This window comes from Leucopleurus acutus (genome assembly GCF_964270905.1).
Source record: "Leucopleurus acutus genome assembly, chromosome: 20".
NCBI classification, from domain to species: domain Eukaryota; kingdom Metazoa; phylum Chordata; class Mammalia; order Artiodactyla; family Delphinidae; genus Leucopleurus; species Leucopleurus acutus.
Genome location: NC_139162.1, coordinates 57,877,570 through 57,890,780, shown reverse-complemented (window position 1 = coordinate 57,890,780; position 13,211 = coordinate 57,877,570). Strand labels below are relative to the sequence as shown.

Genomic DNA, 13,211 nt, shown 5'->3' with positions numbered 1-13,211 from the left:
ACACAAGATAAAGTTCAGAAGTAAACATATACATATGATTGACCTTCAATGAGGATACAAAAGCAATTCAGTGGAGAAGGTATTTAAGTCAGTATCACTGCAGCAACTGGGTATCCATATTTTAAAAAGAACTTCCAAAAATGAACTAAATATGAATCATTTACATCAATTAAAAAAACTAAACTTTAAAGTTTCAGAAGGAAACATAGAAAAACTTCTGTCTTTAAATTTGGGAAACATTTTTCATTTATTGATAGAACACCAAAAGCATAAGCAGTAAAAGAATAAATGCACAAGTAAGACTCCATTAAAGCTGAAAACTTTTTCTCTGGAAAAGCTACTGAAATGAGAAGACCAATTCTGGATGAAAATAATGTCAGATATTTCCATTAGAGAACCTTAATCAATAATCCATGAAGAAATGTCAAAACTCAGTAATTAAGATGACAAATCATATAAACAGAAATTTCAAAAAACTATGAATGAAATTATCACATGAAAAACCACTCAACATCATGTCAATAGGGAAATACTAGTTAAAATCACTAGATACCACTATACACCTCTTACATCACTGAAGTTAGAAAGCCTGACCATACCAAGTGTTGATAAGAATGTAAAGAACAGGAACTCACGTTCTGGTGCTTCTGGTAAGACTGTAACAGGATACTACCAGTCTACGAAAGTTTGGCTCCACGTAAGTTAAATTTTCACTTACTCTATGACACCTACTCTATATGCTGCTAGATATTAACTCAAGTGAAGGAAAGCTTAAGTCTGGAGGGCATTTCTCCAGTGTGAACTTTCTTGTTTTTTATGAGCCTGGAGCTGCCTGCAAAGAACTACACTCAAGGTTTTCCTCTAATATGGATTCCCTGGTGGGCAATAAGACCTCTTCTATAGACAAAGGCTTCTCCACATTCACTGCACATATAAGGCCTTTCTCCAGTGTGGATTCTCTGGTGGACAACAAGACTTCTTCTGTAGACAAAGCCTTCCCCACATTTATTGCATGTGTGAGGCCTTTCTCCAGTGTGGATTCTCTGGTGCTCAAGAAGACTTGTTTTGTAACTGAAAGGCTTGCCACATTCATTGCAATTAAAAGGCTTTTCTCCAGTGTGGACAGTTTGGTGCCGAACAAGTGAATACTTGAGCTTGAAGGCTTTCCCACACTGATTACACTCATAGGGTTTTTCTCCAGTGTGGATTCTCTGGTGCTCAACAAGTTTAATTTTGACCTTGAAAGCTTTCCCACATTCACTGCACTCATAAGGCCTTTCTGCAGTGTGAACATTCTGGTGTTTACTGAGGGCAGAGCTGCTTGTAAAGAACTTCCCACATTTACATCCATAAGCCTTTTCTCCAGTATGACTTCTCTTATGCACAACAAGACTTCCTTTGTAGACATAGGCTTTCCCACATTCACTGCACATATAAGGCTTTTCTCCGGTGTGGATTCGCTGGTGATCAAGAAGCCTTTTTTTGAAGACGAATGACTTTCCACATTTGCTACACTCATAAGGCTTTTCTTTTCTCCTCTGATGCACAAGGAGATTTTTTTTGTAAAGGAAGGGCTTCCCACATTCACTGCTCTTATGAGAATTTTCTCCAGTGTGGACTTTTTGGTGCCTAACAAGTGTATCCTTTTGAAGGAAAGCTTTCCCACATTGATTACACTCATAGGGTCTTTCTCCAGTGTGGATTCTCTGGTGCTCAACAAGTTTATATTTGTGGGCAAACACTTTTCCACAATTAGGGCACTCATGAAGCCTTTTTCCTATGTGAACCTTCCTATGGTGAGTAAGACTGGAGGTGAGTCTAAAGAACTTCCCGCAGTCACTGCACTCATAAGGTTTTTCACCAGTGTGAACTCTCAGGTGCTCCATGAATTTATACTTCTTACTGAAGGCTTTGCCACATTCGTTGCACTCATAATGCCCTTGCCCAGGATGAGAGACCTCCCTGCTCTGCCTGCTTCTACCTGGGTGCTCTCCATCGTGGGACGGCTGGTGATGGGGAAAGCCCAAGCTTCTTAGGAACGCCTTCTCAACCTCTCCGCATGTGAACATATTGTTGGGTAAAAAGACTTTGCAGCTCGTCATAAGCAAGGCTCCATTTTCCTCGCTTCTGAGGTGTTTCTCTCCACTGGGCTGCTTCTGGTGATGTTGTAGGTGAGAAGTGAACATTTTCCCACAGGCCCCAGAAGAGGATGGTTTCAGCCCAGAATGCACTCCTTGGTGCTCAGCCAGGTACAAAACACATTTCTCTACCAGGGCACCCATATCCGAAGTAAGAGTCTTCAGGATAGATGGGTCTGGATTTGGATTCCTGTCTTGTGTCACTAGTTCTACAGAAACACATTGTTCAGAAGCAGCCTCCTCAGTACCTACTGCACACCAACACCCTGAAAGCACAAAAATGTTGATAAACTGTATGGAGACATTGGTGGTACAGGAGTCTACTACAAATTTGTGCATGACACATGTAGGTATAAGCCCATGGGTTTGTTATTAAAACAAGGGAGGAAGGGTCAAGTGGTAGAAGGGGATACTGTGCAATACTAGTGCTCTGATGGTCACAGAATAGGAAATGTCTCAAACCCGTAAGAAAACAGGATACCAGGATGTCGCGCCATGCTGAGAGGAGAGGCTAGAACAACCCACTCCTCAGCCAATGACTTTCAGCAGGACTTTCTGGTGGTGACAAGGGTCAGCTCTGTAGAATGCGTGTCTCAATCCAGGAAAATGCAATTACACCTGACTATCAGTGTTCAAAGACAATATAAGTAAACATGTATCTCTCATGATACATTAACAATATGCATATACAATATACAAAATACATAAAATTGGAGAACAGTGCAAACAGGGGGAAAGGAGAGGTGTGGAGGACACTAAGGTGGAAAACAGGAGTCAGAAATCACAGTAGAAATGAAAAGTGGGCAAAGTGTCTAAATGGGGAGAAGTGGAAGAAAGAAATTAAGTATGAGCATGATGAGTCTTGACGCTGAAAGAGGAGAGAGCAAAGGACATTTCCCTGTAGGATTAGAACTCATCAATGATATCATGCCTTCCTACAGCTCCTGCTCACCAGGCTCAGGATGCAATTAACCCTCGTCCTATGACTAGACAGGGGCCTACCTCATCAGGCACCCAGGGTTGCCTCCACCTCTCAGCTCAGGCTGGGTGACTATGAGCCCTACCAGATCAAACTCCTCAGAGGAAAATAGGGCCATTAGGAGAAAGACACTGGCCCAGAGTGAACCAACCAATGACAGATTTCAGGAAAAAAAATGTATCACTAGAAGAACCTTAAGGAGTCTTGCAAAAATAATCTAGGGTTGACCACAAATGCTGACCATGTAAGTGTCTGTAATTCCTGACACAGGCAGTGCAAAAAAAGGGTTAGAATGTGTGACACAGATCTTGCACACATCTGAACAGTCAACACACCTAGCAGTGGCAAACCTAAGTGGCATCAGCTGGACAGGCTTCAAGCCTCTGAGACCAAAGCCTTCTGTGAAAGACTTCAGAGCCTATGGTACAGGGCTGAACACACACAGGGTGGGGGAATGCAGCTCAAGTGCCAGGAAATCGGGGAAGTAAGCAATGTCCAAGGTCCAGGCTGGGAAGGATGGAGTGAGCCATGCAAAAAGAAGGGCAGAGTCCCATACGGGGCAACGGTGTGGAACAGGGGTCCTTACCCAGGGAGGCTATAAGTGACAGGTTCTCCAGCATCACGTCACAGTACAGGAGTCTCTGAGCATCGTTAAGGAGACCCCACTCCTCCTGGGAGAAGGACACAGCCACATCCTCAAAGATCACATGGCCCTGTCATGAGGGGGACAAGTGAGTTCACAGCAGCCTCTGCAACCAGGACCCCAGATCATGGTCGTCTACCCCAGTGACCCAGCTCAGAGGACACACCAGGTCCTCATGTCACAGGAACCTGCTAGCATTACATCATTCAGTTAAAACAGAGAGGGAGACAAGCAGTCTCACAGATGCTTTGGGGCTGCCACACAGAACCCCAGCCACTCTCCTCAGAGTCAACTCTCCTGAGATCAAACAGACCACCCCACATACAATGACACTTGTCCTCAGCCCCCTGGAGTAAAGTGTGGGGATAAAGGCCCTGAGTCCATGCTCACACTCCCTCCATCTCCATTGCCCAGCCCTGCAGGTTCACAACTCCCTCACGTGCCCGACCATGACCCCCCACGCCACCACCTCAGCCTCAGGCCTTCAGCACCTCACTCTGTTCCCCATGTGCCACCCAGCACGCGGTGCTTCCCCAGGCCTCTGTGGGACCCGCTGCTACAGGTGGTCCCAGCACTGCTTTCCATACCCCCACAAGGCCTTGATCCCTGTTCCCACATCAGCACCCAGACATTGTGTGGGGTCAGATGCCCGGAGACCTAGTCCTCCACAGTGTCCCACGTGCTGACCCTGCAGCACTCACCCCTTCCTCTCTCTGCTCCTCTCATTCCAAGCCCCGCCCCCCACTCCCCAGCCAAGCCCAAGACCCTGTCCCAGCTGCGCTCATCTGCCCTCAGCTGGTCTGTCGTCCAGTCTCACACTCTTCAGGTTCCAACCACAGTCATCACAAAACTTTGAACCTGTGGAGGGGAAACAATGCCCCAGGCCTTACCTCTCTGTCATCTGACCTCCATTCCTGCTTTGCTCTGAATCCATACCTTATCCACGCTTTCAAATCCTGTGCCACGACAAGGACTTCCCCTGAGGCCACTTGCACCTCCCCACACTCATGGTCACTGCACTGACTCATCCATCTTAGTGATGACAGCCACCCCTGTCCCTGTGCCCAGGGAGATGAGCCAGGCCACGGAGAACACCCTCCCCACCCTACAACTTTCATGGCACCCACACATGACCTGAGGGCCTGGAATCTGACATGGTCCACATGCCATCCACCTGCTAAGGGGTATCTTCAATCCTGAACCCCACCTTCCCTGAACTCCAGGTGTGTTTCCAATGGCCCAGTTGACACCTCCTGTGAGACAGCCCGACAATATCTCAGACTCAGCATGGGGACACAGAACTCTGGAGATTCCTTCTGTCCATTACTCCTACTTTTGACTTCTCATCTCAGACATGGCGTCCCCACCATCACTTAGAGACAAACATCCTGGGGTCATGTCAGACTACTCTTTCTCATCCTGTACAGCAGAAAGTCAGGTGTACCACCAACGAGATTGAGAAACTCACTTCCTCTCCTGCTACAGAGCCATTGCCAGGATCCAGCCACAATCGACATTCAACAGGACTGTGCCTTCCACTGGACCCCTGGCTCCTTCGCACCCCACCACCACCACCACCACCATCTTCCTCCTCTCTGCAGGCAGAGCAGCCTCTTCAGACCCAGCGTCAGATCACTTCCCTCCTCTGCGGCCAACATGGCATGGACCCGCCCCCTCAGGAGAGGCCCAGCTCCTCAGGCTCCCATCCCAGGAATGACTCATGACTTCAGTCTTTATCAGCCCAAGTCATGGGTCCTGCAGTTCCCTGAACACTCCCCTCTCAGTCTCATCTCCAGGCTGTGCCCAAGGACATGTCACCACTTGACCTTCTCCACTGGACACATGGGAACACCTCTGTACAACTTCTGCCTTGATTAATGATCCTGTGCCTGAGATGATGCCAGGGTCCAGACCTAAGGGCCCATAATCCCAGGACAACACTGTCTCCTATATCTGTGTGTCAGGACCAGGGGTAGGGATGACGTCTGTGTAGGTACAGGGGCTTCTTCCACTTACCTGTCCAGGGACCATAAATGCTGCTTCTACCATGGGAACCTGTGAAAAGAGGGAGTATCTGAGATAAAGGTGATTATGGTGAGGATGTAAAGGCTGAGCTGTTTCTTCCCTTCTTTTTCCTGGACATGAGTCATCTGAGGCTGACCTCTGACCTCAGATCCTCACTCTTCAGAGCTATAGCTTGACAACTCGATAGCCTTAGACAAAGACTCAATGTCCTTGGGACTTCCCTGGCGGTCCAGTGGTTAAGACTTAAATCTTCCACTGCAGGGAGCCCGGGTGCCATCCCTGGTTGGGGAACTAAGATCCCACATGCCGTGTGGTGTGGCAAAAAGAACCCACTCACCCTCTTTGAGTCTCAGTGTCTTCATGTAAATGGCAACACTTAGGATGTCTGTCTCATAATGTGTACATACCAAATGCATTATTACCTCTCCCATGGTAAGATTCAGCTATTACAGAACACAGGATTAAGATTTCTATAAATGTTTTTGAAAATTACGTTTTTCTTACATGTCTTTCAAGGCTTTCTGAGACAAAGTATCTTTTCTCCACCACCAATTATCTAATTTTATGACACCACCCTGGTGCCCTACAATTCATTCCTATTATTACACTACCTGAAATTAGTGATAGAATCCACTGGTTTAAGGCATCAGGCCCATAAACTGCCCTCTTTTGAGAAGCCAGTTCCAATCCCTGGTCCCCAGGCTACCAGGACTTCTGTCCCACTTGGCTACAAATTCAGAGTTTCCCATAAACCCCTCCTCGGTTTTGATAATTTGCTGAAATGACCCATGAAGTTAGGAAAACACTTTTCTTACTTTTTCTGGTTTACTGTAATGTATACAATTTAGGAACAGTCAAATGGAAATGACGTCTACGTCAGGGTGGGGGAGGTAGAGGGCATCAGGGGTTTCCAGGCCCTTTCAGTACATGCCACCCTTCCAGCACTTCCACAATTTCAATGTGTTCACCAATCTGAAGGAACCTTGAACTTCATTGTTCAGCAGTTTTTATACCTAATCTCCAGGTCCCCTCAGATCCTTAGGAGTTGCCGTGTAGGTCTGGGAGTTGAAACTTCTAATCACTTGTTTTTTCTAGAGAGCAGGACCATCCTGAGGGTATCTGGAGAATCCACCTTATGTCACTTCATTATAATAAACTTCTACGTGATAAAAAGGGCTAGTTGTGAATAACAAAAACAGTCCTAATTCCCAGGCAATTCTAAGGGGTTCAGAGCTCTATGTGAAGAACTCAAGACAAAACCTAAACATATATATATTATTATAACACAGATATATATTCTCATTTTAAGCAGTTATTACTTGCTTACACAAGATTAACTTGCCAAATCTCTACATTTTTAACCTTGTAGTTTCCTGGGAGAGCTGAGGCACGTGTGCCCTTGACTGGGCCTGGGCTGCTCCACCAGCATGGCTGACATTTTTCTGACTCCACAAGGAGTGGGCAGTCGGCTGAGTGTTCAGAACAGTGAATCTATACAATCTCACAACTCCTTCTCCATCTCCATCTCAGGCAAGGCTCCTTACTCCTTATACCCTTGCTTCCCCAGAAAGCCCTGGAACCACAGGACCCTCCCATCTTCAGGCAACCTCAGAAAGTCCCACCCAGTTTGCCCTGCCCTCCAACCCCAGGTCTCTCTACTTTGATCTGAGGTCTCCTTGCACAGAAAAGTGACAAGACTTTCCCTCCTAAATTTGAGTCCAGACATGGCCAGAGTCCAGGACTTAGGCTGTCACCACATGGACATTGCTGAGCTAGTGACCTCCTCCCCCAATTCCAGATTAGGGACTCCAGCAGCCCCTGTGTCACCAATTGGCCCCGACTGTTAACTCCTTACTTTTTTTTTTTTTTGGCTGCCCCACACAACTTGCAGGATCTTACTTAGTTCCCTCGCCAGGGGTTGAACCCAGGGCCACAACAGTGAAAGCGCCAAGTGCTAACCACTGGACCACCAGGGAACTCCCTCCAAAATCCAATTTTAATCTCTCCCTGACATGTCTTCCAGATGCTCAGCCAAAAGAAAATCTTTATTGTCCTTTACTCTGTCCTTTTACTTAGAACAACATTCATTGCCAATTATCTTGCAGATTTATTATGAACCTTATTAGTTGTATTCCTTTGTAAAAAATTAATAAACAGAAACCTCAGAGTTGGCACACCAGAAGGGGGGAGCCCTTACTGACCTGAGACAATAACAGTATCCAAAAGGAAGAAGACGACTCTCTTCTCTCCTGGAAAGGACTCAGGCAACGAAAAGCCATGGACTCTGGTGACTATAGCCCTTCTAACTTCCCTCTTTAATCTCTATAAAAGTGTTAGTTCATCATGGCCGCACATCTCAATTGTAATTCCCTGATGATCCCGAAAAAAACTCATCTTTGCAGAAGAAATAGCTGGGAGGCTATTTGTTTCAGGTCAATAACTTCCATAGGCACCACTCTGGTCCAGAAACCAACTTACTCTCTGGAGTGGAATGCACTAGGCTCTCCCAGGTCTCCCTGCCTCCACCCTCAGCTCCCCCTTCCCAGTCTGTTCTCCCCTGAGCAGCCTCTGAAATACTTTAAAACTAACTCAGTGTGTCTTCCTGATTTATTCACAACCCTCCATGACTTCCAAAATGCCGACTGTTGGCCCAGAAGGGCTCATATGACTCCTCCATAATGCCACGTCTCTGAAGAAGGGACTCCAACCCCAGGTTTCCAGAATGTTCCCGGCTCTTGTGACTCTCCAAGGATTTGCACGTGCCAAGCCCCCAGCCTTTAACACTCTCCACATGGCCTGTCAGAAATAGGGCCACCACACACGCACACCTAAAGTTCTGGAGACAGGGGCCTGAACCGCAGTGCCCTGAACAGGAGACCCTCATTGGAGGCTTGAGGATTCGGGTCAGGATCTGGGGGGCCCCAACAGTCACCTAGGTCGTGTAAGGTCTGTTGGCCCGGGTGAAAGGAGGCCCGGGGGGTAAGAGTAAACATCGACCAGTATGAGGTAGGAGAGGCATTGGGACACAACGACCTCACCTGTTCTGGGAATCAACAAGAGACTCTAACTTCCTGCCCAGAAAACAATGGGGCTGATGGGAAGGGAAAATGGGCTTACGCCCCACAACAGACCAACCAACACCTGGCCCTGCTGTATCCTCACCAAATAAGGAATTACCCTGTATAGCAAACCACCCCCTCCCCTTGCAAGCCGCCTTCTGCTTTTACCCCAATAAAAATCCCTCTTATCCAGTACTGGGCGCGACTTCTCTGACCCCTTTCTCTCGGACCAGTGAACCTCGCCCGGGAGCGCTCCCTAATAAAGCTCACTTGAAGCTTTCCTCTGTTTCGCGGTGCCGTTTGTTAAGATCCGATCTTACAGGTCGGGTCTTGTAGCCCGCTGGTTGCCGTAGGACCCGTTGAGCGCGGCGGGATAATGGTGGTAACGTGGCCCGAATATTCCGGAAGCAGGTTCCGCATCCCGCTCACTCCCGCGGAGTGTGGACGGCGTCCCCTCGAGCTTTTTCCAGTTTCCGTTACCTGGGCTGCACCTAGTGATCTAGAGCTTTGGGTCCTGCAAACGCAGCAAAGTCCCCAAACCGCCGCCAACAGAAAGACACCGGAAGTTCCGTCCCCTCGTATTTCACAATCCCGGAAGAACTTCTGTTTGGGGCCTTCATTGGTGCGGAGAACAAGCCGATCCGCGCACAGTCTTCTAGGTAATGTAGTTCCCCTCAAGCCACCGAGTGCGATGCGGACTAGACCCACCCCCAACCTGTTTGGGCATTAATGAGCCAAGTAGGTGCGGGAAGGACAAATTAAAAACGCGTCAAGGGATTTCCCTGGCGGTAAAGTGGGTAAGACTCCGGGCTTCCACTGCAGCGGGGGCGGGTTCGATCCTTAGTCAGGGAAATAAGATCCCCCAAGGTGCATGGCGCGGCCAGGAAAAAAATGTATTTACAGTACCTGAAACTAAGGGAACCTTGTAAATCGACTATATTTCAAATTAAAAAAAAATTAAATAAAATACATAAAATTAGACCCAGCAAAACCTGTATCCATAACATTTATAAAATTCTGCTTTAGCTCGTATTTCTCAGCATAAAACTTTATATAGGATTAGAAAAAAATGCATTCCAGTTGTGAAAAGACTGAGACAAGCCACAGTCCTTATTTGTTGTTTTTGTTTCTTTATGAAAATCTTGGAAGAGTTTTCAAGTAAGAAAAATCAATTCAATAAGATTTTGGAATGAAAAAGGGAATTATATGCAAAAAAATATCTCAGTGTGCTTCATTATTGTCTAAAATAATAACTACATAAAGTTAGATAACATTAGTCTATCGTTGATACTGTCCACCTCAGTAAACCTGAGAGGCAGTAATCAAGCACAACACATTTACTTGGGATCACAGAATTGCAATTCGGGACACGCATTCAAGTAGCAACCCAAAAGGTATTCTGCTAGGGAGTAAAATACAGGGGATTTTAAATGCAAAGAGAGTTTTGTATTACAGAATTTTAATTGGAATTGGAGGCAGAAGTTAGTCTTGGTTGAACAGGATTATGTACTAAGACTATCACTAGAGGGAAGTAATAGTCCATTAGTGTGACAAGTTGCAAGTGTTATTGCAGAGTCCTTGGAATATTTGCAGGTTGGCTCAGATCAAAAGTTCATGGTTTCACCAGGTGGGGAGGTGCAGGATGTCCACTAATTAATAGCCTCCCAGCTCCACGTTAAAACCCCTTGACATCAGTGATTCCATTTTATTTCACATTCTACAACACTATTAATTTGTCATGCCTTGCAGGAGTTCTCAAAGCAAATATAAAAATTTTCATAGCATATGCACAAACTATATGATAATAGCAGGCTTCTTTTATTTAAAAAAAATTAAAATTGAAACAAGAAAAAAACCCTTCAAGAAGATATTGAGCTACCTATAATTTTAAAAGAGTTAATATATAAATAATAAATTCAATAAGTACTACTATTTTTTTAAGTACTACAAATTAAAAAGAGGAAGATTTAAAACCTGAGAAGGCAATATTCTTTTTTTTTTGGCCCCACTGCCCGGCTTGCATGATCTTAGTTCCCCGCATAGAGATTGAACCCAGGCCCACGGCCGAGTCCTAACCACTGGACCACCAGGGAGCTACTGAAGGCAACATTCTTTTTTTTTTAAATTTATTTATTTTATTGATTTATTATATTTGGCTGCGCTGGGTCTTCGTTGCTGCGTGCAGGCTTTCTCTAGTTGCAGAGAGCGGGGGCTACTCTGTTGCGGTGCGCGGGCTTCTTGTTGCGGTGGCTTCCCTTGTTGCGGAGCACGGACTCTGGGCACATGGGCTTTAGTAGTTGCAGCATGTGGGCTCAGTAGTTGTGGCTCACAGGCTTCAGTAGTTGTGGCTCGTGGGCAATAGGCACGCGGGGTCTGTAGTTGCAGCTCACAGGCTTAGTGGCGCCACAGCATGTAGGATGTTCCCGGACCAGGAATCGAAACCGTGTCCCCTGTATTGGCAGGCAGATTCTTAACCACTGTACCACCAGGGATGTCCCTAAATTTATTTATTTATTTATTTATTTATTTATTTATTTATTTATTTTTTCGGTACGCGGGCCTCTCACTGTTGTGGCCTCTCCCGTTGCGGAGCACAGGCTCCGGACACGCAGGCTCAGAGGCCATGGCTCATGGGCCCAGCCGCCCCGCAGCATGTGGGATCCTCCCGGACCGGGGCAGGAACCCGTGTCCCCTGCATCGGCAGGCGGACTCTCAACCACTGCGCCAGCAGGGAAGCCCCCTAAATTTACTTTTAACATAAGCCCCACCATATAATTTTTCCGGCAAATTTGTTCAATATATTATCCTTTCCCCCTTACATGCCTTTGGCAACTTTACAGGAAATAAATTGACATTATTAGGGTTTGTAAATATCTACATTCTCTATGCTTTCCCATTGCTCTAAAGTTAGTGTAGATATACAGTAAATTCTTAAATAAGAAGAAAAATATTTTCATATTTCTTGTTTTCAAAACATCCTTCATTCTGCTCAGCCAGCTGGTAAGTGTCTGTGTCCAGCCTTAACTCAGATCCTAATTCTGTTCCGAATGCCCATCAACCTCCTCAATCCAAAGCGTCCACTTGAATGTCTTAAACACACCATGAACTCATCATGAATAACAGAAATTCATTTCCAATTTCAGTGAATAGTCTTGCCATCCAAACAAGTTTGAAATTCAGATTCATCCTTTGGCCTTAATACTCCACATACAATGTTAAGAAATTGTGACTGTATCACATAAGCCTGTTCTGATGTCTGGGTGTCTCTCTTTTGTGTTTGTTTTCCAATGTTATTAGCGTTTCTCTCCAGGTACCAAGTTTCCATGCATCTTTTATCTATTGTATTTTTATCTATTTTATCTATTGTATCAGCATGCACTGATGTCGTTGATTATTTTATAAGCTGTTGAAACATTTCACCTACTTCTGCTATTTCTGCATTTATTAGCTAGAAATCCTCTGTAAAGAAGAGTTTTTCCATAATCTTCCGTTCAGTTACCTCAAAATACAGTTTGTAAAGATCAGGGAGGCAAGAGCTTGATCCCTCAACTCTAGCAATTTTTCAGGATAATTATTTGGACAACTAACATCATGCTCAAATAATAATGAAATGTTTATCTCAGGGATAAGGTGCCCCTGTTGCACACATACTAAGACTGTGATCGTGGTAGGCACTCTCCTAGTAGGAAAAAACATTTAGTAAGTGGCTCTTCTTTTCAGATAAGTCTCTTATTTTATTTTATTATTTAAAAAAATATTTATTTATTTATTTAGGCTGTGCCCTGTCTTAGTTGCAGTGCGTGGGATCCTCGTTGTGGCATGTTTAGTTGTGGCATGCGGGATCTTTTTTAGTTGTGGCATGTGGGCTGTTAGTTTCAGCTTGCAGACTCTTAGTTGTGGCATGGGAACTCTTAGCTGTGGCATGCATGCGGGATCTAGTTCCCCGACCAGGGTTCGAACCCAGGCACCCTGCATTGGGAGCACGGAGTACCCACTGGACCACCAGGGAAGTCCATCTTATTTTATTTTATTATTTATTTATTTATTTGGCTGTGCCATGCAGCAAGCAGGATATTAGTTTCCCTCCCAGGGATCGAACCCATACCCCCCACATTGGGAGTGCTGAATCTTAAGCACTTGACTGCCAGGGAAGTCCCAGATAAGTCTCATATTTTAAAATTAATTTTATCTGTTTTAGTCCATTCGAACTGCTGTAAGAAAACATCATATACTGGGTGGCTTATAATCAACAGGCATTTATTTCTCACAGCTCTGGAGGCTGGAAGTCCAAACTCAAGTTTCCCATGGATTCAGTGTCTGGTGAGAGCCCACTTCCTGTTTCATAGAAAGCCTCCTTTTTCTTGCCA

The 13,211-nt window shown here is 45.5% G+C and overlaps 1 protein-coding gene across 2 annotated transcripts; it reads right to left on the bottom strand.

The window, feature by feature from the left end:
- Positions 1-237: 237 nt before the first annotated feature.
- On the bottom strand, positions 238-9,355 carry LOC309977025 (uncharacterized protein). Of its 2 annotated transcripts, XM_082862938.1 has the most exons (4): positions 9,115-9,355; positions 5,777-5,815; positions 3,704-3,830; positions 238-2,404 (listed from the first exon to the last, which is right to left on the bottom strand). In XM_082862938.1, the coding sequence occupies exons 2-4, from the start codon at positions 5,807-5,809 to the stop codon at positions 849-851; spliced, it is 1,716 nt and encodes a 571-aa protein (XP_082719064.1). In that variant the 5' UTR covers positions 5,810-5,815; positions 9,115-9,355; the 3' UTR covers positions 238-848. The 2 variants fall into 2 exon arrangements, with proteins under 2 accessions (XP_082719064.1, XP_082719063.1); XM_082862937.1 differs by lacking the exon at positions 9,115-9,355 and having other exon boundaries at positions 5,777-5,822.
- Between the last annotated feature and the right edge of the window lie 3,856 nt (positions 9,356-13,211).

Excerpts from the sequence above, each read along its gene's own strand:
- LOC309977025 (XM_082862938.1), bottom strand. The coding sequence starts at position 5,809 with ATGGTAGAAGCAGCATTTATGGTCCCTGGACAG. Across the intron at positions 3,831-5,776 it reads CATTTATGGTCCCTGGACAG|GGCCATGTGATCTTTGAGGA; the intron begins GTAAGTGGAAGA and ends CCCTCATGACAG. Across the intron at positions 2,405-3,703 it reads GTCACTTATAGCCTCCCTGG|GGTGTTGGTGTGCAGTAGGT; the intron begins GTAAGGACCCCT and ends TTGTGCTTTCAG.